General features: G+C 51.8%; 1 protein-coding gene across 5 annotated transcripts in view; it reads right to left on the bottom strand.

The window, feature by feature from the left end:
• Positions 1-24,751, bottom strand: part of Gng7 (G protein subunit gamma 7) — a 114,193-nt gene that overhangs the window by 929 nt on the left and 88,513 nt on the right. For all 5 annotated transcript variants that reach the window (XM_074054325.1, XM_074054324.1, XM_020170754.2 and 2 more), the window contains one exon: positions 3,031-3,148. In XM_074054325.1, coding sequence (XP_073910426.1) covers positions 3,031-3,111 — 81 coding nt within the window. In that variant the 5' untranslated portion in view covers positions 3,112-3,148. The remainder of the gene's footprint in view (positions 1-3,030; positions 3,149-24,751) is intronic.

Raw genomic sequence — 24,751 nt, 5'->3', positions numbered from 1 at the left:
CATGACCATGGCACTGTAGTTCACAGCAACCAAAAGGTGGAAACAGCCCAGTGTCCACAGTAGACCCGTGCACACACACAGTGTAATCCATCCACACACTGGAATATTACTCAGCCACGAACAAGGTTACCGCGTGAGGAGACCTTGAGGACACGGCGCTCAGTGAGAGAAGCAGATACCCAAGGCCCCACAATGTGTGGCTCCATTGGTAGGAAACATCCAGAACAGGAGAGTCCACAGGCAGGAAGTGGATTCGTGGAGACCGGGGCTGGGTAGGGGCTGGGGCTCCCTCTGGGGGTGATGGCTCTGAGCGTAGACAGTCGTGATGATTGCACAACATTGTAAATATACAAAGTGTCACCAATGAGGACAGGGGTGTGACTCAGGGGTGAGTGCTTGCCTAGTGTGTGCCAGGACCTGGGTTCATCCCCAGAACTGAAGAAAAAAAAAAAAAAAAAAAAAACATAAAAACAAAGAACCACTGCATCGGTCAATAGGAGTTGCCAGGCTTTGAAGAAAGGACCAGGGACAGACCAGGCTCCTCAGATTCAGTCCCAGCTCCATGTCCACTCCAGGAAAGGCCACCAGCCTCCTCCTGCGTGTTTCCCATCAGCACCAGACGAGCCCTTCTGAATTGCATCCTGAGCTCACTGAGGACACGGTGACCCCTGGCAGCTGCTCCTTCCCATCACAGTGGGACCCTCTGCCTTAGGTTGTCACTGGCCACATCTCACCATGCTCACGCCAGCATGGCTGGAGGGCTGGTTAGGTGCCAATGGGTTGGGGGAGCTGGGGACATGTCCACCTGCCTGGGATCCCAGCCAGGTACCATTTGAGCCACTTCGCCAGCACTTTTCTGTGAAGGGTTTTTTTTAAGATAGGGTATTGAGGACTGTTTGCCCGGGCTGGCTTTGAACCGTGATCCTCCTGGTCTCTGCCTCCTGAGTAGCTGGGATTACAGGAGTGAGACACTGGTGCTGGCTGAGCACCAGTATAAAACTTTTTATTCATTATCTGCAGATTGTCTTAAATCTTCACCAACCCTGGGACCCCAGGGACGCCAGGAACCTCGTCCTCTGGTGCTTCCCCCAGGCTGGCTGCAGAGCTCGGCCAAGCTGGCCATCCCCGGGGACGTGCCTGCCCACAGACGTGAAAATTGCCACTCTTGTGAGCTTTCTTGAGGGCTCCAGCCCGCAAGAGCCTTCTGGCTGGAAAGCCACCCTCTGTCTCCGACCCCAGGAATACCATCCAGCCCCTCCTCACAGTCCCCACCCGCGTTTGCAGAGGCTGCAACCCTGAGGTCGTCCTCTCTGCCACCGAGGCTCTGTGGCTCTACTCCCTGCTCTGGGACGACAAAAAACCACAGACAGCCTCAGGAGGGGGACCAGGCTAAGTCCTGACCCCCCCTCCGCCACCCGCAGACTTTCAAAGGGGCGGTGGGGGGCTCCTCCCGACATCAAACGGGACAGGATGAATCACTGCCCTCCGCGGGGCCCCGGGGCTGGCGCGGCCCACGAAGGGAAAACCACGTCAACTTCCACCGGGCCTTTCTCTGTCTTCAGCCCGAAGCACTGCGGCGAATGCTGTCCTCACAGTCGGCACTCGTTCCGTGGGGGGCCCTCCTTGCCCGCATGGATGGATGCGTGGCGAGGAGGCTCGGGGAGGGTGGGGGAGACGTGGGGGAACCTTCGACAGATGGAATCCTTTTCCGACTCCCCTGCCACCTGGCCAGCAGGTGTGTCCCCAGCTGGGAGCACCTGGGAGCAGGCCATCCCTTCCTAATAATGCAGAGAGGTTTGAACGAATAGTGGGTGCTTATGTGTGTGTGTTGGGGAGGGTTGGTAAATGGGGAACATTGTATGTCCACTTGGCCAGGCTGAGGGCTCAGCTCTTTGGCCACACAGTACCCTACATGTGGTAGGGAAGGTAATTTTTAGATGGGATGAACATTTAAATTAGGAGAGCCTGAGTAAAGCCAATAACCCTTTCATGTGGGTGGGCCTTGTCCAATCAGTTGAAGGCAGGAAGAGAAATGACCAAGAGGGGAATTCTGTCTCTAGGCAGACTTGAATGGAAACATCAAGTTTTCCCAGTCTGCTGGGCTGACTCTACGAATTTTAGACTTACAGCCCACACATCGGTGGGAGCCAAGTCTTCAGCCTCCCCGTCTGTGTGCGTGTGGGGGGGGGGGGCGCACAGCTTAACGACAGGCTACGTTCTGAGAAGGGCATTGTTAGGCAGTCCCATTGCTGTGCGAGCATCACAGAGTCCTCAGGTAAGCCAAGATGGGGTACACAGCCCGCTCTATACATGGGGTACGCGGTGCAGTGTGGTGTGTGCCCCTTGTCGACTGAAATGCCATTATGCATAGCTGCACACAGACACACTCTCTTTCTCTCTCTCTGCTTGTTCTCCCTCTGACTAACACAGTGGGTAGCTGCAGCTGGGCTAGGCCACCCGGTCTTCCCCAGGGACACACCCAGGTCCCTCCAGCCACAGGCAGCAGTGATTCTGGGGCAGGGAACGGCCTCTGGGAAGTGTTTCACCATCCTTTACAAAATGGACTCAGGTCTGTGAGGGGGGCCTTGGAAAACCGTGAAGCACCATTCACCTGTATGAGGTCAAGATGGCTCAAGGGTCCAAGGGGATACTTTTGAGCCTGGTGTCACCCTGATGTCCCTATGTGGACTTAAAATTCATGTACATAAAAACACCCTGTAGTTCATCCACATACCGGAATATTACTGAGCTAGGAAAAGGAGTGAGGCTCTGGCCCAAGCTGTAGCATGGAAGGACCTTGAGGACACGGAGCTCAGTGAGAGAAGCAGATGCACAAGGACACAGCGTGTGACTCCATTGATAGGACACAGCCAGAACAGGAGGATCCAGGGACAGGACTTGTGGGGAGCAGGGGCTGGGGAGGGGCAGGGTGACTGCTTATGGGGACAGGGCTGTCTTTGGATGATGGAAAGTTCTGGAACTGGATGGCGGGGATGGCTGCATGGTGTGAAGTCACACAGCGGGAGTCACCTTGATGCGCTCGATCCCGGCCTCGACGCGCAGCTGCTCCACCAGCTTCCGGGCCTGCGCTATGTTGTTAGTGGCTGACATCGTAGGCCATCGGTGTGGGTCCCCACCGTCCAGAGAGCTGTGGAGGACACACAGACATGAGCTGGGTAGCCACGCTCCATGACTGGGGGCCAAGGAGGAGAGGGGGAGGCCCCCTCCAGGAAGCCCTCCCGGATTGCCTGCCTTGCTACCCTGCAGCCCCAGGATGGGCCAGGGTGTCTGAGAGCCACTGCCCTGGGTGAGGTGTGTGTGGGTTGGCAGCCCAGCTGAGTATGGTGCCCCAGGCAGTCCCTTCCTGTGGCTGGTCAGGGGTCAACACTCATCCTCCCAACTGTAAAGCGTCCTCAGAGACCTGGCTCAGAATGAGCATTAGGGTTTTTCTCTGCTTGCAAATTTTTTTTTTTCCTTTGGTGGGACTGGGGCTTGAACTCAGGGCCTTGCACTTGCTGGGCAGGTGCTCTACCAGAGCCATGTCCCCCAGTCCTTGGGGTTTTCTCTGGTCTCTGCCCTGTTCCAGGGTCACCCTTTGGCACCATGCACACTGAGCCAGGTCCTTCTCTGTGCTGGGCGTCCTGGGCCCTACAGGGTGCTGAGCAGCCACCCACTCCATATCAGTTGTGACAGCCATACATTTCCCAGACACAGCCCAGGGGACAGTTGTGGGTGAGAATCACTGCCTATGGACTGAGGCAGGTCACTGGGGAGCCAGCACAGGTGCCCTCTTCTTTAGAGGGCCTGAGTCTCTTTCTTTCACTCATTCACTCAACAAACCTGCCCAGAGAATGGTGACTGTGGCCTCCTGCCAGGCAGGGTGCTGAGAGTGAATGTAAAGAGGGCTGTAAAAAGCCCCTGTCCTCACTGGGAGCGAGTGGCTGGGGCCAGACCTGGGGAAGTGGGGCCGAGAAGTCAGTCAAGACCCCACCCAGGGACCTGGGTTTCGACCCAGCTGCTCTAAGGCAGGGCCCAGCAAGGCTTTCGTTTCCTGTTCAGAAGCTCCAGGACCCCATGCCTGGGGTCCCCAGAGACTGGACTGGCTGCTCACTCCTTACAGCCATAGAGGGTCCCCTCCCTTGCTCCTCCTTTGCGCCCAGACCCGGGACTCCACTTTCCCTTGGCTTCTGGCCGTATCGCTCCAATCTCAGCCCTTTTTGCTTTATTTTTCAGGTGGGGTCCTTGTGTTTTTGCCCAAGGCCAGCCTCAAACCTCAATCCTCCTACCTCTGCCTCCCATTTAGCTGGGATTCTAGATATGAATCACCTTGCCTGGCTTGTTGGTTGAGATGGAGTCTTGATTCTTACTTGCCTGGCTTTGAACCAAGATCCTCCTGGTCCTCAACTCCAGAGTAGCTGGGATTTCAGACGTGAGCCACCGTGCCCAGCCAATGATTTCGTTTTTGTTACTGTTTGGAGTGATTTTTATATTCTTTCCATGGTGGATTTATATGTAATTTTTTGTTTGTTTGTTTTTGACAGGGTCTCCCTATGTAGCCCAGGCTGGACTTGAACAAGGATCTCTCCGGTTGTCAGCCTCCCAAGTGCTGGGATTACAGGGATGCATAGCCACTCCCAGCTGTTATTGGGTTTTTAATGATTTTTTTTGGGGGGGTGGGCAGCACTGGGGTTTGAACTCAGGACCTCATGCTTGCTAGGCAGGTGCTCTACCAGTTGAACCACTCTCTCTTGGAAAACACATGTTCTTTTCCCCATTTTTGTCATTTTAGGAATGTTACACGAATGAGGCCATACAGCATGTCATCTCTGGGATTAGCATGTCCCCCGCCGCACGCATCCATGGTACGGATGGACCAGAGCCTGTTAAAACACCCACCTGCTGCAGGCCCTTGGGACCAGTTCTAGTTTTTAATCTATCACAAGTGAAAGTGCTATGTCAGTGTGGAGCGACGTCTTTGGATAAACACTGAGGACTGTAATTACTGGTCACACGGTAAATTGGTAAATGCATTTTTTTTTTTGCGGTACTGGGATTTGAACTCAGGGCCTTCACCTTGAGCCACTCCACCAGCCCTTTTTTGTGATGGTTTTTTTGAGATAGGGTTTCGCAAACTATTTGCCTGGGCTGGCTTCGAACTGATCTCTGTCTCCTGTGTAGCTGAGATTACAGGCGTGAGCCACTGTGCCTGGCTCTTCTAAATTTCATTTGGTGAGCCCTGACCTAGAGAGTACCAACTGGGAGTGACTCTGCCCATAGGGTACACAGGGCCATGTTGGGGACACATGTGGTTGTCACGACTGGGGAGCTCCTGGCATGGAAAGGGTGGACACACGGGATGCTGCTCAGTGCCTTGCAGGGTCAAGGACGCCCACCCAGGATAGCTCTGAGGACCCATCTAGCAGTGCCCGGCATGGGGTTGGTGCTGGGGCAGAGGAGGCAGGTGTAGACGCCACATCACGCGTCCTGGGCAGCCCCGGGTAACTAGCAGCACTTTGTGGCTGTCATTTGCACGTGGTCTCGCTGTTTTGCAGGGAGCTGAGCTACATAGCTGACAAGTAAAGGCAGATACCAGGTTTTCAAGAAATTCCTACTTAGCACTAACTCAGAATGCACAGATCTCCTGGGGACTGCAGGGGAAAGCCCGCTGATCGTTCTGTGGGATTCCATGGTTCCACACCCCAGGTGACAGCAGGCGTCAGCAATGCTGGGCCCATTAAGTGGTTGGCAGGGGGGGGAGTGGGGGAAGGAGGGGACCCCGGGGCAGGGAGCTCAGTGTGTGCCTAAAAGGAAGCTGAGAGGGATGCTTGGGTGCCAAGTCTGGCAGTGGGTTGAAGCCCCCATGGGTGCCAAGCCTGTGAGAGGTGAAGGCCCAGGGCAAAGGACACACAGAGTTTCTCTGTGTTCTTTCTTGCAACTGAATGTGACTTGACAGAGGTCCCATAGTTTCAATTAAAACCCAGAAATGCCTTCCGCCCCTCCCAGCTCCCTTGGGTGCGGGCAGACACCGGGCGCCCTCTCGGGGGCAGCGGGCGGGCGTGCGGGCTCTGGTTCACATCCCGCCGGTCAGGGAGGGGCCTGCTCCCTGTCGCAGCCGCAATGACTCCGAGGACCAAAGAAAGGGCCCGGCTGCCAGGAGGCCACCCCAGCTCCCACGTGAGCACCAAGCCCGAGCCGCCCGCCTTCCTGTTTTGGGCAAAACCCAGCGAGAGGCTCCCGGGGGCCAGGCTGCAAGCCGGGCTCTGAGCAAGGCAGGGGAGGGCTGCGTTCTGTGTGCGTGTGTGCGTGTGCCAGGGTGTGTGTGAGCGTGTGGCAACGCGTCCTGCACGTATGTGTGTACGTATGCGTACATCGGGGTATTCAGTGAGTACATTTGTACATGTACACACGTGTCTGTGTGTCAGCGTACATGACTACATGCGTGCATTTTACCACGCACACATGTGTATCTGCAAACAGACATATGCCCCTGTGTACAACTGTGCATGTGTGTTTGGCTGTGTGCACGCATACAGTTGCACCTGTGTGTCTCTGCTTATCTCTTCACGTGTGCATGTCAGTCTACATATATGTCTGCTTGTAAATGCATGTACATGCATCGTGTATAGGCATTTGGCTGTCTGCATGCATGCAAGTTTGTATCTCTGCATGTGCATCTTCTAATTCAGGAATACTGTCACCAGGCCCCAAGCATGCACACACCTCTGTGTGTGTACATTGTACATGTAACTCTGCACATGTGCCAGTGTGCATAGGTGTATGTGCATAGTGCATGGATGCAGCTCTGTGTACCGATGTGCGTGTGCACTTGTGCACCGTGTGCCTGTCTGCATGTGTCCGAGCACGGCGTTATTGGATGTGCTCCAGAATGTGTGCACATGTGCAACTGCTCACGCTCAGATGGGACTCACACACTACGCATCACTTGTGTCCTCCTGATGTCCCTGCTGTGGTTAGTGTCATCGGCCAGTCCCTGACTCATGGACCGGCCATGCTCCCTACCGAGGAATCAACAGCTGCCAAACAGGCAGGGCACTGAGTCACCAGGCACCTTCTCACAGCCGCCTGTTGCAAGACACGGGAGGCCTGCCCGAGCCCAGTGGCAGGTGGCAGGGGCTGAGGGCTGGAGACAGGGTCATAGCTCACGGATTGCACACCAGTGACCACAGGCAGCCTCTGGGCCAGGCAGGCTGGGGCCTGGCGAGGCTGAGCATGGCCTGGGTGAGGGGCTCTACAGACAGTGCTCTCCTGGGCGCTGCCAGGCCCCAGCTGGCCTGGGAGCTAAAGGATAGGAGCCCAGGCCCGGCTTTAAGCTCACCTCCTGCAGAAAAGGGACACTGTGTCTGTGAGTCCAGGACAAGGACACTCCTCCTCCTCCCCCAGTGCCCTGTCATCACCTAAACAAAGACTCCAGCCTGCAATGCGCACAAGGACCACACAGAGCCAGGGACCATGGAACTTCAGGAGGGGACCATAGAGAAAGATCTGGCCAGCCCAGGGCCCCCAGCACTGGAGACACCAAGGCCAGGTTCATCTCTATTGAGTGTCCTGGGCCCTGTAGGGTGCAGAGCAGAGTCCCTGGTCTCCAACCACTCCATGCCAGGAGCTCCCCATACCCAGATGACATGCCAGAGAAGAAGGATAAAGTAAAACATAAATGAAGACAAACTGTCCTTCAACACAGAGAATTATGCTGCAAGAGAAAGGGACAGGAACACAGATCAGTACCCAGGTCCTACACGAGCATTCAGAACTTCATGACAAATACTGAGAAAACTAAAGCCAAGACTGATGATCTAGGGAACATGGTGACAATTCGGCTGCAAGGTGCCATCTTAAATGTGTTAATACCACCAGCACCAGTGATTCACGCCTGTAATCCCAGCTACTTGGGAGGCTGGGATCAGGAGGATGGAGGTTTGAGGCCAGCCTGGGCAAACAATTCGTAGGACCCCATCTCCAAAATAACCAGAGCGAAATGGACTGGAGGAGTGGCTCAAGCGGTAGTGTTTGCTTGCAAGTGCAAAGCCCAGAGTTTAAATCCCAGACCAACCCAAAAAAAAAAAAAAGAAAAGAATCAGCTTTTGCCTGCTCCCACCGAGAAACAAAGGCTCATACCAGCAATTTGTAGGAAGAAATTTAAGCAGCAAATAACTAAGCAGCAAAGGTGGGGGTTTGGTAAGAGAAGAAAGGGAGCTCGAAGAATGAGAGACCCTGGCTCACTGATCTCCTCATGGGACACTAAGAGTGACAGTTATGTTGTCATCTCTCATTTGGGCCTGGATCCCACCGGGTCAAAAAGAAAAGAAATCAGAAGCTATATATAAACAGGTGTTTATACAGGCATTATTTATAATCGTGCAAAGTTGGAAGGAAACCATGGGTTGTGAAACGGGAGCAGCTAATTCAAGCGACACTTTGCTGGTGGGACATTATGCAACCAGCAGGAACTGCAAGTGAAAATGCAAGGACAGTGGGTGCACTGGCTCAAGCAACGTGCAGATCATTCTTTAAATAATCTTAAAATTTGGAAGAATGGCACAAAAAAACAGCACGGACTACAGAACTGTTTAAAATCCGCTGTGGGAAAACCCTCCGCGCCCAAAGTCAAGACCTGCACATGCTCAGAAGATTTGCAAGGCACAGAGCCAGAGTCCAAAGACAGCCCTCGGCCTCCCCTGTCACCGTGAGCTGTGACTGCCCGTGTGACAGCAGCACGGTGGATTAAAGAGCTGTAAGAGTCACCCATGTCACTGCACACAGCTCTGCCAGCCTCAGGAAAGTCACGCGGCTGTGCAACCATTGACATCTACTTCTAGAATACTGTAACCAGTCCCCAAAGTTACCCCAGCCCAGGCAACCTCTGACCTACCACCTTTCCTAGAAATTTCCTGTAAGTAGAATCATACAAGGGGGAGTCTTTTATGCTTTTAGGATTGGCTTCTTTTTGTACATAAGTTTTTTTGTCTTTTTTTTTTTTGGTGGCAATGGGGTTTGAACTCAGGACCTCACGCTTGTTAGGCAGGTGCTCTACCACTTGAACCACTCCACCAGCCCTGAGGATCTCAGTTTGAGGCCAGCCTTGGTAAAGAGTTAGTGAGTGAGACCCCATCTCGACCAATTGCAGGGTGTGGTGATACACACCTGTCATACTAGCTACACAACAGGCATAAATAGGAGAATCACAGTACAGACTGACCCAGGCATAAATATAAGACCCTATAAAAAAAAAAAAACAACCAAAAAACAAGGGCTGTGTGGAGTGGTTCAAGTGCTAAGAGTGCCTGCCTTGCAAGCATGAGGTACTGAGTTCAAACCCCCACCCAGTGCTGCCAAAAAGAAAAAAAAAAAAAAAACTAAAGCAAAAAAGGCCTATGGATGTGGGTCAAGTGGTAGAGCACCTAAGGCTTTGAGTTCAAATCCCAGTACTGCACAAAACAAACAAATAAATAAATAAAACCCCACCCAAATGCAGGTGGGTGGGAAGAAGGTAAAGGCAGTTGCCCGAGGACACAGATAAGAGACAGGACTGTCCACCTACAGGTAGGAACACAATTGTCCCCCTTGCCTGGGGTTGAGCAATTCCTTGCTCACGGCAGGTTCAGGATGGTCCTGGGGTCTCCCAGATGAACTGTCTCCCTTGCCAGGAAGAGCCTCTGGTGGTTCCTTCCCATCATACGCTCTCTGGTGTCCCCTTCAGGGCTGCCTGACACATTAGGTGAAACCTGGGGTCATTGCATGGCAGAGCTGCCCCACCGCCCCCATGGTGCAGAAAGCCTGGGTTAAAAGCCACAAAAGCAGATGAATGTGCAGAACTGTGAGCACCAGTTCAGCCAGGCGGGAGGAGGCCAGGGCCCCAGGGACTTTGGGCTGGCGCTGTCACCTGCCAGCTCTGGCCCAGTGCACACATGGCTGCTTTTTGGTCTCTGGGTCACCTAGGGTGTCTTCTGGGCCCAGGAAGAAGGTGTTTAACTGAAAGGGATCTTTGCTTTTGGTCAGTGGAGTGGTGCACAAAAGTAACTGGGCCGCTGACCGGCATCACTGAGACTGGAGGCGACCATGGGACTGTCCAGCCTGTTTGGCTGCTGGTCCAGGGAGGTCAGTCCTCCACAGCCACATGAATCACTCAGAGGACAGGTGGCCTGGGAGGTGGTGGGGATCCTGTCCACATGCAGGGTGCTTTTTCTCCAGACATACGAGACCCTGTATGTCACAGTCAGGACAATGGGAGTGGCTCAAAGCCATCCCTAGGAGACAAAGACTGGTCACAGTGTGGGGACAACTGGGAAATAGAGATCAGGAGCAGCTCTGCAGTCAGCAGGAGCCATCCTGAGTCACGAGGACCTGGAGTCTCAGTGTGGGTGGTGCGGCCATGGCCGGCGCAGGGTCAGGGCACAGCTGCTGCCTGTTCCAGAGGTGCTAAGGGGACAGCATGGAGGGAGCACTCTGCTCCATGTGACATGAGCAGGGAGATTTGGGGGAGGGGGGAAATTGCTATGTATTTATTTTATCCTGTTTTTATTACTATATATGAATCATGCATTATAGTCAATATTTATTTCAGTTATTCACAATGTATTTATACTATGCATTAGCTTATGCACAATTATTTCTAATGTTTGTATTATTTATTATGCATCTGTTACATATTCATACATTCATTATTTTTATGACATTCATTTGCATATTTACTTACTACTTAATCATTACATATATATATATATATATATTTTTTTTTTTTTTGCACTACTGGGGCCTTCACCCTGAGCCACTCCACCAGCGCTCTTTTTGTGATGGGTTTTTTTTTTCAAGATAGGGTTTCATGAACTATTTGCCTGGGCTGGCTTTGAACTACAGTCCTGATCTCTGCCTCCTGAGCAGCTAGGATTACAGGCGTGAGGCACTGTGCCGGGCTCTTCATTATATACTTACATCATTGACTCATTATTACTTACACATTCATTTATACTTATAACACACTCATAGCTCTCATTATACATTTATTGGTTACAGGTTTACCATTTACTGTGCATTTATTTACTAGTATTTATAACATTGATCTTAATACATTGTAACTAGTAAACTTATAATGTATAATGTAATAATTTATGCACACATTAGTCACATCCTGTATAACTTATCATGTTTATTTAGAATTATTTATCTGATACTTATTGATTGCGATTATATTTTGTTACTGATTAGTTACTGGTGTGTAATATTGATATGCATGGGCGAATGCCTTCTCTATAGTTTGCAGCTTCAGTTGGTGTGTTTGTTGAATGCTCATTGTCTGTTTATTCTCAGTACACTCGCCTTTATCACATATGGTTGGATAGTCATTATTCTCACTATTTATATTACTTGCATGTTAAGTTGCATTTGTATTTGGGATGGAGATATATTATTTGTTGCATGTGTATCACAGCTTTGTCTAGCTGCATCATGGATTTATAGCATTACAAAATATCAGTAATATAGTTTAACTCATTTATGATATATTGAATTATTTGTTATTAATTTTATACTTACCTAGATTTGTAAACTGTTTAGATTATTATGGATTGTATATTAGTATGGATGCATCCATTGTATGTTTATATAATTTATTATCAGTTTGTAGATTATATATTATCATTTATTTTAACTTTTTTTTTGGCAGTATTGGGATTTGAACTCAGGACCTCACACTTGCTAGGTAGGCACTCTACCACTGAGCCAGTCCGCCAGCCCTTTTTGCTTTGGTTATTTTTCAGGTAGGGTCATGTGTTTTAGCCTGAGCCTGGTATGGACCGTGGTCCTTCTAACCATGCCTCCTTTGTAGGTGGGATGACAGCTGTGTGCCACCACACCTGGCTTGTTGTTTGAGACGGTCTTGCTAACTTTTTGCCCTGGCTGGTCATGAACCTTGATCCTCCTGCTCCCTGTTTCCTGAGTAGCTGGGATTACAGGTGTGAGCCACCAGCGCCCAGCTTATTTTAACTTTTTATTTTGAACTAATTACATTCAAAAAGAGTTAGAAGTGTCCCTAGCACCTGCTGGCCTCCCCTAGAGTGACGCTGTAGTGACAGGCAGCGCCATCACAACAGGGACGCTGATGTTGCCCTTGGCTATACCGTTCAGGTGACAGGGACCCTCCCTCGGCCACCCTTGTGGGCTGCCACCTGCTGCAGCCATCCCCAGCTGCCTGCCGAGGAGGCTGAAGTGATGGATGGACAGAGGCACAGGACAGAGCAGAAGGAGCCTTGGGGCAGCAGGCGACATTCAGGGCCCTGTGTGCAGAGCAGCTTGCACCTTGAAGTTAACAAAATCCTGACGTTTCTTGGTCAATAGGGCAGTTGTGGGTGCTGGGCCAGATTGTTCTCTGGGGGCCTCCTGAGCACTGCAGGGCACTGAGAAGCATCCCTGGCATCTGCACACCTCCCCACTGTTGTGACAACCATGACAAGTGTCCCTTGGGGCAAAGTCTACTGGCCTTTATGGAGCTCCCTTATCAGGAAACCCTGCAGCCTAAAAAGGTTTTCAGGTGAAAGGCAGATGGTGTGAACCTGGGTGGCTTCTGTCCCGTAGAAGTCAGCTCCAAAACAGGTTCAACTTTCTCACCATCTGCAGGTATGACTAGGAGAAGCCACCCGGGGCCAGAGCGTCTCCTAGAGCTGCTGTGGGATGCATGGAACTGAACTCTGCCCTTGGCTCTACCTTGGGAAAATTGCCTCCCTTCTCTGAGCCCCAGTGAACTCTGGTGGAGTGCTCAGAGGGTCACTCCTATCTCTGGACAGGTCCTGGCCCCCAGGTTCCTGGGGAGAGAATGGGGGCCCCAGAGGCCAGCCACCATTTGGCAAGTGCCAAATATAAACACAGCTGCTGAGAGACAGAACAAACGACAAGGCACCCGGGACAGTGTGCCCTAGTGAATGTGGAAAGGCCGGTTTGCTGGAAGCTCTTGGGAAACCTTGCTTGCTTACACCCAGTGGCCACTCCCCTGACCCGCTGAGAGGCCAAGGTGGCAAGGGAATCGCTACCTCCATGTTGCCCCAGGAGACCTGGGTAGAGTTGGAAGTCAATCATCTTAAAAATCAGGATGGAGCTGGGCCCAGTGGTTCACGCCTGTAATCCCAGGACTTAGGAGGCAGAGATCAGGAGGATTGTGGTTCAAAGCCAGCCCAGGCAAATAGTTCAAGAGACCCTATTTCAAAAAAAACCCATCACAAAAAAAGGGCTGGTGGAATGGCTCAAGGTGAAGGCCTTGAGTTCAATTCCTATTACTGCAAAAAAAAGAAAAAATCAGGATGGATAAAATGAGTGCTAGAGTCAGAAAACCAGTATCACATGAAATGATACATCTCGCCCTCTGTTGAGCTATAAAGTAAAGGTGACATGCCGTCCCTACAGCTCTGTTGTTTGTCCCGAGAGCCTAAGGTGATTAGTCATACTTAGGTCACAATGTGTCATTTATGGACACGATCAGGAGCAGGAGCAAAAGTCCTCTGGTGAACCTGAGTTGCATAAGCCTTTTGCTGCATCCAGAGAACATTCTGAGAAACATGAGGTCATTCTCAGGGACCACATTCCAAGGGGTCAAAACTGCCACCAGTTCCTGAAAATAGAGGGTACAGAGTGTGTCCAGAAACGGAAAATCTGGCTCTGCCTTTGAGTTTTTCAACCAGGAAACAAGAGCCCTCGCTCTGAAAGGTGAGGATGGATCCCCAATTGTCATTCTGTGGCTTTAAGATTTACCTGAATGACCTCCTTTTAAGTCATTTGGACGGAGGACACAAATCTCTGTAGATTTTGCAATGGTGGGTCAGTTGGGAAGGTTGAACTTGCCTTCTGGGGACGAGGAGAGAAGGTGAACTGAGTACAAACCATCTGCCTGATGGGGCTGGAGCGGTGATAAGGTGGTGAAGGATTTCCAGCCAGGATCTGGGGGACAATGGATGTCACAGAGGCCAGTCTGATTTACGGGTTCCTTTTTTTCCCGTGGATGGCTTATGAAAAATTTTAGTGGTATTCTTGTCAACCTCACAAGGCTAGGGGTTCAGAGACTGAGGTCAAGGTGCAGGGCCCACTGAGGCAGAGAGAGTCGGTGAATTTTGCCCTGCACCAGGAATAAAGGTAGCAGGAATTAAACAGGCCCTTATCTTTATAGCAGCTGCAACTGAGTTTCCAATAATTCTAACACCTCCAGATTGGATTGAGATGGTCCTAGATGGCTAGCGGCCCCAGATGCGTGACAAAAATAAACACAGACCCACTCTGAAAGAAAACATCACCCCAGGCCTTGAGTTATTTATCTATATAAAAATCTGCAAATACAATGTCTGGCCTATTATGAAAAATAACCAGCATACAAGGAGAAAAGACCACATGAAAGAATATCAGCAGAAAAAAAAAAATCAGGCAATATGAACAGACTCACAGTGGTTCCAGACACTGGAGTCAACGGTGTTCATTATGTTCAAGGAGATAAAAGGATGGCACTAGAATTTTAGCATCAAATTGGAAGAAATGGGAACCAGTGCAGAATGTCACTATCTGCCATGGAAGAACTAGATGGGAGAAATGGAAATTGGTGAACTGAGAGACACCAGAGGGAAATACCCACAATGAAGTATGGAGAACAAAGGGAAAGAAACCACAGAGGACACGGGAAATGGGGACACAGTGCCTAGTGCATGTGTAACTGGAAGTCTAGGGAAGGAGAGGAGGGCAGAACCCATCTTAAAAGACATAATGACTGATAATAATTTCTCCAAACTGATATGAATCCTCAAACCACAGAATCAAGAAGCCCTAGAACCTCAGGCAGGACAAATGTCTTGCAAACTGGCAGAGAAATGACCAATAAGGACGTGGAAAAGTGCTCAGTGGTTAGTCACTGGGGAAATTAAAAATTAAAACCATGACAAGAGACCATCTCCTAACCACTAGCAGCAAGACAGATGACACTAAATATTGTGGGGGATGTAAAAGCACTGGAGTGTGGATGTAGAACATGGATGTGTAGAGTTATAGCCACATAGAAGAGGGCTGAACAGTTTCACGTAAGGCCAAACACATGCCCTATGACCCAGCAATTCCACTCCAAGAGATTTACTCAAGATAAATAAAGACATAGCTCTATGAAGGACTCGTACAAGATATTCTCAAGTCTTTATGCATGACTGCAAAACCTGGAAACACCCCAAGTGCCTGTCAATAAGACAATGGACACATATAGGGGAATACTACTACGCAATGAAAAAGGACGGGCTCATGCTAGAAAGATAAATGAGTATGTGTGAATCCCCCAAATAATTTGTTAAACAAAAGAAGCCAGACAATAAGGGTATGTATTACACGATTCCATTTATATAGAGTTCAAAGACAAGACAAATTAATGGATGGAGAGAGAAATCAGAGCAGAGGTTGCTGCCTGTGTGGGGGGTGTGGGCTGGACCGCAGCAGGAAGGAACTTTCTAGGAAGATGGAAATGGTCTATGTCCTGAGCTCTCAAACTTCTGGACTTAACTGGTCCTCTCGCCTCAGCCTCCCAACCAGCTGGGACTACTGTGCACGTCACTGTGACCAGTTTTAAACAAATATTTTTAAAAAAGAAAACAGAAAAAAAAAAAAAAGCAGCTCAGGTTGCTGTTGTTGAAACCGAAGCCACATTTCCTCCCCTTAATCAGAACTAAAGTGAAAGATTAAAAAAATCAAGGGCTTGTTTGTCTTGGAACAAGAAGTGTAAGACTTGCGTTTCTGGCTTGCAGACAAGAACACTGGGTTGGTCTCCGTGTGAGTATTGCGTCCCATGGAGTGCAGGGGCCTGTGACCCAGGTTGTGCACTGACCAACTGCCTAAGCCAAAGACCTAGTTCTGGCCACTTTGTCCCCTCCTCTCCCTGAGTTTCTGTTTTCTTATATGTAAAATTCAGAGCCTGAAAGAGTTTCCCCCAGGGCAGTCTGCACTCCTCGGCCAGATTCCATCTGCGGCTATGCAGCCATCCTTGGTGTCCCCAGGGGGTGGTCCCAGGACCCCTGTGCTCACCAAAAGCCATGATGCTCAAAAATGGCGCCGTGTTCACGTGGAACTGCACACCACCTCCCATAGACGGTACATTATTTCTAGGTGACTTACACCTCCTCCAAGGTCAGTGCTGCATGCAGAGTTGTTATGTTGTACTTTTTAGGGAATAACCAGAAGAAAACATCTGCACATGTTCAGCTCTGTTGAATTCCCCCCCCAATTATTTTCAGTCCACAGCTGGTTGAATCCATGGATGTGGCTAAAAAGGGCCAACTCTAGCTATATTTACTTTATAACAGCTTCATAGCTGAGCACGCTTAAAGTGTGGCACAGGTGACACCATCGCTCTAATGAAGGCCAAAAACACATCTGTCACCCCAAAACTTCCACTGCACTCTAAAGAGGAATTCAGAGCTAAGAAACCCAGACTGGACACTCAGGAGCCGGAGGTCCTGAGAAGGGAGACAAGAAGTCTTCCCTTCTTGTTTCATTCTAACTTCCTCTGGAGGGAAACTGAGGCCTGAGTCAGGTGGGGATCTGTTCAATGCCCCCCCCACCCAGGTATGAAGTTGCAGAAATGGACTTAAAACGGGGCTAATAGTCTCTATTTTTTTTTTTTTTTTTTTTTTTAGTATTGGGGCTTGAACTCAGATCCTACACCTTGAGCCATTCCACCAGCCCTTTCTTGTGATGGGTTTTTCGAGATAGGGTCTCTCAAACTACTTGCCTGGGCTGGCTTCAAACGCTGATCCTCCTGATCTCTGCCTCATGAGAAGCTAGAATTATAGGCAAGAGCCACTGGCACCGGGTTCTATTTTTTTTTTTTATTAGTGAGGACCATGATGCAAGGCATTGAAGTGGGGGTGGGAGGGAGAATTTTTCTATTTTTTTCCTTTTTTTTTTTTTTTTTTTCGGTGCTGGGGATGGAGCCCAGGGTCTCACATCTGCTAGACAAGCCCTCTGCCACCAGGCCACATCCCCAGCCCTTTTCAGATAGGGCCTCTTGTGTTTGCCCAGGCTGGTCTTGGACTGTGATCCTCCTACCACTTCCTCTTCAATAGCTGGAATTACAGGTGCATATCACCACACTCGGCTTATTGGTTGAGATGGGGGGGGCACATTAACTTTTTATTCATGTTGGCCTCAAACCCATCTCCACTGCCTAGTCTTTACCTCCTCAGAAGCTGAGATTACAGGCGTGAACCATTACACTCAGCTGGGAATCTTTTCCTAAGGAATTGAGCAGGTTTTCCTGCAATGCCCATGTGAGCTGGAATGGTGCCATGGGGGTCCCATGTAAGTGCTAAGCAGGGCCATATTTCTGTCCCCTTCTTTCCTCAACCTGGAATTTGCATTTCACAGTGGGTAGCCAGGTCCTACTCTGTCTTGGTGAAGCAGACCCGGTGTGCCAGAATACAAGGCAGGCTCTGAGATACCAATTGCATTCTGTGTGCCAAGATTCTGAGCAGTCTGGGTACCCATAGTGCCCCGAAGGTGGCTGCAGGGTAGCCAGGCACTGGAAACCCCCTTTTGGGGTGTGTGTGTGTCTGAATCTAGTCATACCCGGGCACAGAGCCAAGAGCAGAGAGCAGCCTGCGGGAGTCCTGACCTTGTGGGGACCCTGGAGTTCTGAGGCTGGGGTTCTTAGAGAAGCACCCCACCTGCCTAGGGCCAGGAGTCAGGTTGGCTCCTCAACTCCACTGAGATCACGGGAGCAAGCGTGTTCCTAGCTCCTCTTAGACTTGTAAGGCCACAGCCATCCCCAAGGTGTTTCCCAGCTACTGCAGGAAACAGTGACAGCGAGACCCAAAAATGTTGGCGTGCCTGTGGATTCCAAACATAGCTCTCATAGTTGGGAAAGTGTCACTCCCGCTGGCTGGCTGGCTGGCTTCTCACCACTGGAGAAAGAAGAACCGGAGGCTTCTGACAGCAGCCTGGGCCTGACCGCGTCAGAGGCCAGGAATGCCAAGAATGTACCAGCTAGGCTGGGCAGCGGGGGGCCTGGTGGCAGTGAGCGGGCAGAGGGTCCCCCAGGTTTAGGAGGAAGGGGGTTAGCTGAGGTCCCAGCTGGGAAGGTGTGGCCCCTGGCTGTGCCAAACAGGCTGATTACTCTGTGAGCCATGAAAACTGGGCTCAGAGGTAGGGCTCTTTCTCTAACCACTGCCTGATGGCTGTGTCCTTGACAGAAAAGCAAATTCCAGAAAGAGCATGAGTGCCAGGCCTGGGAGCAGGTGGGCTGGTGGGACCTTGTGTTGTCATTCACTGTCACCAGGAGAATGATGGGTTGCGGTGTGGGCACTGGACATTCAGAACTGGATCATTTTCTCTGTAGGATGTCCTGGGTCCTGCAGGTGCTAAGCAGTGTCCCTGGCCTCCACCTACTCCAGGCTAGGACCTCCCCAGTCATGACAGTCACAGATGTGGTGTCTCCTAGGGGCAAACTGCCCAGCTTGAGTCACCTCTTGACCCCACAGGGCCCTCCCAGCACTGTGTCTTCTGCCTGATAGTTTACAAAGCATTTTCACACAGTTATGTCACACTTGACTGGGGCCAGTAACCCAGAAAGGTGGTCATAACCGGGTGCCCTTTGTAGATATGGCCCTGGCAGACATCCATGGTGACCCCATGACCTTAAGTGGCCCCTCTCCTTCAGTGTGGGCAGGACCTGTCATTGGGAGGGGATGGGCCATGTGGCAGGTCTGGCTTTAAGAAAACAAGGTGGCACCAGTGGGCCTGACCTAATCAGGTGATCCTCTAAAAGTAAGGCTCTCCTTGCTTCCCCCCTTTTTGGTGGTACTGAAGTTTCAACTCAGAGCCTTGTGTTAACTGTTCTACCACTTGAGCCGCACTTCAATCCAGTTCTACAGTTAGGGTGGCTTAGAAGATGGCTCTGTGCTCTAACTGTCATGGGTGCCTGGCTCTCATTTCCATTCTAGCCTGGTAAGACCCAGAGTGAAGGACCCTGTCTTGCCATGCCCCGACTCCAGACCTCCAGAACTGTGAGCTAATGAATGGCCATTTGTCACTGTTAAGTGGCAGCTTGTTACACAGTGCCTATAGCTGACACGCATGGCCCAGATGGGATGAGACGGGGCCTCTTGCCTAAAGAGCTAGAATTGTCACTGGCCTGGGTCACTCAGCCCAGGCCAGTCCTGCCAGCCTGCCCTGCTTGCTGCTGGGTGCTGGCTGCGGTGCCCAGCCTCTGCTACTTGGCCTCTGCCACTTTCCTCCCATCAGCGGGCCTAGCCTTACCACCACAGCCGGTCCTGCACATCTCCATTCTTGGCCACACATCCCCTGGTGCTTCCGGTAAACAGGCTTGTAGTGTAGCTTGCGGCTGCTCTGGATGGCACAGGAAGCAAGTGCCTTCCAGCTCAGAGGGGCTCTGGTGGCTGCCAGGCAGCTGCACATTGTGGTGTCGCCAGCCCCTCCTCAAAGCAGAGGGAGCCTCGTGCTGTATACACAGCGCGGTGGAAGGTGGCCTTGGAGGGAAGGGACACACCAGGCACTGGCAACTCCTTGTCCCCAGAGAGAACAGAAACTACCTGGATCCCTTTAAAACTTCCAGGACCTAAGCTTTCCAGCTCGCTTTTCCTCCCAGCATCCGGCCTGCTGTTAAAAAGTTAAGCAGGGGAAAAAAACAAAACCCAAACAACTGAAACCTCCAGCTAGATCCTGCAGGGGACAGACATGCACGGGGTGGGAACGGAGGATGTCTGCTACGAGCACACAGTGTTCAGAAGACAAGGGCCGCTGTGTTTACAGAGGAGCAGATCCAAACCCAAACACAACCGTGCGGCTGCTAGGAGGGAAGAAGGCTCAGAGGGGCCTGCAGGGGACAAGTCTCCCTCAGACAGGGCCAGCTGGGGTCGGAGCTGCAGAGACCTGTGTCCTCACCCAGGGTGGTGATCTTGGCCATCAGTGCACAGCCCCAGGGCCACTTGCCACAGAGGATCCCAGGGGTCCCTGCGGGAGATTTGGGTTGCTGGGTCAGGTGGTAGACACATTTAGTTTTCTAAGACATCAACAAACTATTTTCCAGAGTAGCTTTTTCATCTGGCATTCCCACCAGTGAACTATGTGCGCTGTTCATTTGTTTTTCTAATTCAGTTATGCAAATCTTTTCAGTGGGTTCCTTTAGGCAGTGAAAATTTGATTTTGCTCATCTCATTTTCATTTGGTCATCCCCAGCCTCAGGGTGTGTGTGGGGCGGGTCTCAACCAGAGGTGACTCTGCCCCTCCACTCCAGAGTTCTCTGGGTGAAGTTTGGGGACATGTGTGACTGTCACAACTGGGGACCTCCTGGCATGGAGTGGGTGCAGGTCAGGGATGCCGCTCAGGGCCTTGCAGGCCCCAGGATGCCTCACAGAGATTGACCTGCCCTGTGCACACAGCACCCAGTCAGAAAGACCCTCGCTTAAAAAAGCACAAAGAGTTAGCATGGACATCAGCCATGACCTTGAGAAAGCCCGGGAAGGGCCGTGCCTGGATGCGTTCCCCAGCATGACCCCTGTCAGACCCTCTGGCCCCTCGCCGGCTCCCACAGCACCCACAGGACACCACGGGGGGATATGTACACGCAGCCATACACCAGGTTGGCCTGGGAACTTCAATCCAGAGAGACATCTGAGTAAGGATGTCGCCTGGTACCCACTCCCCCAAATCGCTTCAACTCCCAACAATAAGGGGTTCAGCACATGCTGCCTCTGCCATCCATGCCCAGGAGCTCCCCCTCCTCCCAGGGTTCTCAGGGTCATGGTCACGGGGGCAAGGCTGGGGAGGACAGCCACGTGAGGACTGGGTGTGAGTCTGTGACCTTGTGGCAGGACTGTGGGGCCCGGGGTGATGAATCCCAGGGAAAGTGGCTCTTCAGCTAGGAAACAGTGTCTTGTGACTCCCGTCAGTGTGTCCCTTTGTTCGCAGGCTAAATTGGACCCTGCGCGGCTATATTTAGCAGGCGGGATGGAGGGGGGCCCACAAGAGTGAAAAATAGACCAGTAAGGCAGGTCCCACCGTGGCCTCTAGCTCAGAGCACCAAGCCCAAGAATGAACTGGCTTGTTCCACAATGAGGCCAGCAGTGATGACAGAGGGTGACACAGCAGCTGATGGGTTGGTCACCGCGGTTACGGGAGCAGGAGAAAAGGCTGCTGTCTGTCCACCCAGCGGGGGTGGCCTGTGCTCCCTGTCAGCTTGGCAGGGCCGGAGGGGGGGGGGATGACTATGGTCATGTGAGACTTTGTAAGCTCAGGAATGGGGGCTGCACCAGAATGCAGAACCCCGTGGCTCCTGTCGTTGCTGTTCTGAGCTTCCTGGCACTAAGGAAGTGCTGTCACCCTGGCCCTGTGCCAGGGCAAAGGGGCAGTGCTGGCCTCGTGAGGGTGCAGCTTGGCGCTGGAAGGCAGAAGGGCTGGGAAGAGCCAACAGGGCTGAATGCAGTTCCAGCTCTGCTCAGATGGGTCTTTCTACACATGGGCCTGGACAAACTCCTACACACCCTGCAAAGCCCTATTAAATGTCGTGGCCCCTGAGAAGCCCCTGATTATAACCATCCATGAGCCACTAGGCTGCACCAATAAAAATTCCTCCACAGCTCCATGGAGACTCCCGAGCACTGGAACACTGCAGCTGCTCACACGCTGGGGGTCAGAAGTCTTACAAGAGCCCCACTGGCCTATAGCCTAGGTGCAGACAGGGCTGCTCCCTCCTGGAGGCTCCAGGGAGGATCTGGATCCCACCTGTCCCAGCTCCTAGCACCCCCATATCCCTCAGCTCACAGCCCCTTCCTCCCTCCTCAGAGCAGCAGTGCAGTGTCTCCCAGTCTCTCTCTGACTGTAACCTCCTGCCTCCGTCTTATGCAGACCTCATGGTGACCCTGGACTCCAGATGACCCAGAGTGATCCCAGCTCAGAGTCCTTTGTTTGATCCTGTCTACGAGTCCCTTGTAGGGCAGGAGGTGACCTAGCCACAGCCTTCAGGGTTTAGGGTGTGAATGTCTCTAGGGTCCTTATGCTGTTGATCCCAACAGCAGATCTAAATCTGGGAAACTAGAGGCCACCTGAGTGGAAGGGACCCGAGGCCACAGGACAGGGAGTTGGCCAGGAGCCCTCTCTGTCCCCAGGGCCGATCTCTGTCCCAGGACCCACGTGAAGAGCACAGTGAACGCTGTTCTGGGACGTGTGCCCCACACAGACATCCCCGCTCTGCGCTCTGCAGGAGGGGCCCACCCAGGGCACATACTTGCAGGGACAGACCTCAGACCTGGCTTGTTCCCTGAATCCATGCTCTGGGCTTGGGCCACTGGTCACACCCTGTGTACAGATGCTCCGTGCCCCCTTAGGTTCATGTGCTAGAAGCTTGGTACCTAGTGTGGGACTGTGAGAGGTGGCGGGCCCTTTAAGAGGTGGGGCCCCGCTCTTGGAAGGGACTAATGTCTTTCTTATAGGACCCCCAGTTTATACTCAAAGGAAAATTTTATAAAAGAGCACATCAACTCCCCCACCCCAGCCTTCTGTCTTGTCTCCTCCTCATCTGCTCCCTCCACAATGGACAGAGGGCCAGCACCATGCTTCTGGAATTTCAGCATCTAAAACTATGAGCTAAATAACCCCTTTTTTCTTTATACAGTATCCAGCCTCAGGTGTCTCGTTACAGTAATGGAAAGCCGACTAATACATTCAGAATGACTAATTGTCACTGAGCATTGTCAGTGAGATCTCCAGGGGACCCATGCCATCCCACCCCGCCCGCACCTCTGATGTTAGAAACTCCTGAAAAATCACAGGTATAGCCAGGTTCTCCCTAAGGGCCATGTGCAATTAGGGATCTTTTTCATGCATGGAAGGTAAAAAAGATGCAATGAGTGGCATAAATTCAACAGTTTTGGATGTTGTTTTGATATTGCTGGTGTGGAAAGCTCAGGTTTTAGCCAAGGAAATTCTGCCTCCAGGAGACCTAGGATGATGTCTGGGGACACGTGTGGCTATACCATTGAAGGTGCTCCTGACACGGGGTGGGTGGAAGCCAGGGATGCTGCTCAGTACCCTTCAGGGCTCAGGACACTCCACAGAGAACCATCAAGCCACTGGGGAGTGCCGAGAGCAGAATCTGGGCTGTGGAATGTTCTAGTCCTAGGCAAGCTTTCTTGGGAAATGTGATCGTTGTTTTGGTCCCAGTGGGGTAAAAGGGAGAGGCCTGGGTGAGCTCAGGACACTCATGTGGCTCTCAGATACCTGTTTCTGCCCCAGGTCCCCAATCCTCAATATCAAAGCCATGGCGCTACAGGTGGCATGTATCCACCAAACAGGGACACAAAGATCTCACAGCAAGATCAGGACACCTGGATGAAACTGGGCTTGGTGTCAGCCTGCCTGTGTGTGGCTGGGCGAGCAGGAGGAAGGAGGAGCGAGGAGGCCCTTAGTGGCCCCCATCAAGGCGTCCCGGGCTGAGCTCTCCTTTGGAGAGGAGTTTGCTACATGCGGAAGTTTTCATCCTTCTTGTAGAACCTTCTGGAGAAGAAGGCCCTCCTGGGGCTACTGCAGCACCGTGCCCCAGCTGACCTGGACAGAGGGACCTCAATGCCACCGAGCGGAATCTCTCACAAGGAGATCGGCGGGTGTGTGGCTCTGCTCACGCGGACAACCCTTTTTCTCGCCCATGCAAATTCCATGCCTTTTCTTGCTAAAGCCGAAACCTAGCCAAGTCCTGCGCTGTCCCAGGAAGTGAGGAGACCCCCCAGATCTCTGCGGGATGGGGGAGGGACAGCTTGCAGGAGGCCCGTGGGACACACAGCAAGGAGTCTGAAGTCCCCTGGGGACACCGGCTCATGAAGACCTTGTGGGAGAGCTGGAGGGTGGCTGGGGCTCTCTGAGGTTTACAGGGACACCACCTGGCCGTCCCCATCACTGGTGACCTTCCTCGATGACTTGATGAATTAGACACGTTGAGGAAGCCCTTGTGGCTGGGGAGTGCGAGTCTCTTGGTGCACCCAGGCTGTTAGGACAAAGCATCGCAGACCAGGCTCACATATGAGCTCTGAGCACGGGAGCCTGCAAGTTCAAGGTCAAGGCGTTCAGTGTCCTTGATGGCCTGACTCCTGGTTCACTGACCGTGTCTGCTTGCTGAGTCCTTGTGGAGGAAAAAGCAAGGAGTCTCTTTGGAGCTTTTTTTTTTTTTTTTTTTTTGGCGGTACTGGGGTTTGAACTCAGAGCCTCCAGCTTGCTAGGCGGGTGCTCTACTGGTTCAGGCATTCCCCCCCAGCGCCACCCCCTCTTTATTTTAGTTTGTATTTCAGATAGGGTCTCATGCTTTTGCCTGGGTCCTTGATCACCTTACCTATGCCTCCCGAATTTCTGGGATGACAGGCGTGTGGCACCATGCCTGCTCTTTTCCTTCCTTTTTAAGGGTGAATAATATTCCATTGTATGAATGGCCCGTGTTGTATGCATCCATTTCCCTGTCATTAGATACCTAGGTTGCTTCTGCCTTTTGGCTGGTGTGCATTGAGCTGCTGGGAGAACTTGTATACAAGCATCTCTTCAGTTTTTAAGCTACACCCCCACAACTCACTTTCTCCCTAAGCTCCTAGCTGCTGTGATGGTCAACCAGTATGGGACCATGGCCCTAGAGGGTGCTGGGGACCCTGTCCGAGGGCAAGTGGCCTGGCCAGCCCAGCCTGAGAGACCACAGATGCTCTATGGTCAGAGAGCCAGGGCTCAAATTCTGCCA

Source organism: Castor canadensis, chromosome 14 (genome assembly GCF_047511655.1).
Source record: "Castor canadensis chromosome 14, mCasCan1.hap1v2, whole genome shotgun sequence".
Lineage (NCBI taxonomy): Eukaryota > Metazoa > Chordata > Mammalia > Rodentia > Castoridae > Castor > Castor canadensis.
Note: the sequence above shows the minus strand (reverse complement) of the source record. Positions and strands in the feature narration are given on the sequence as shown.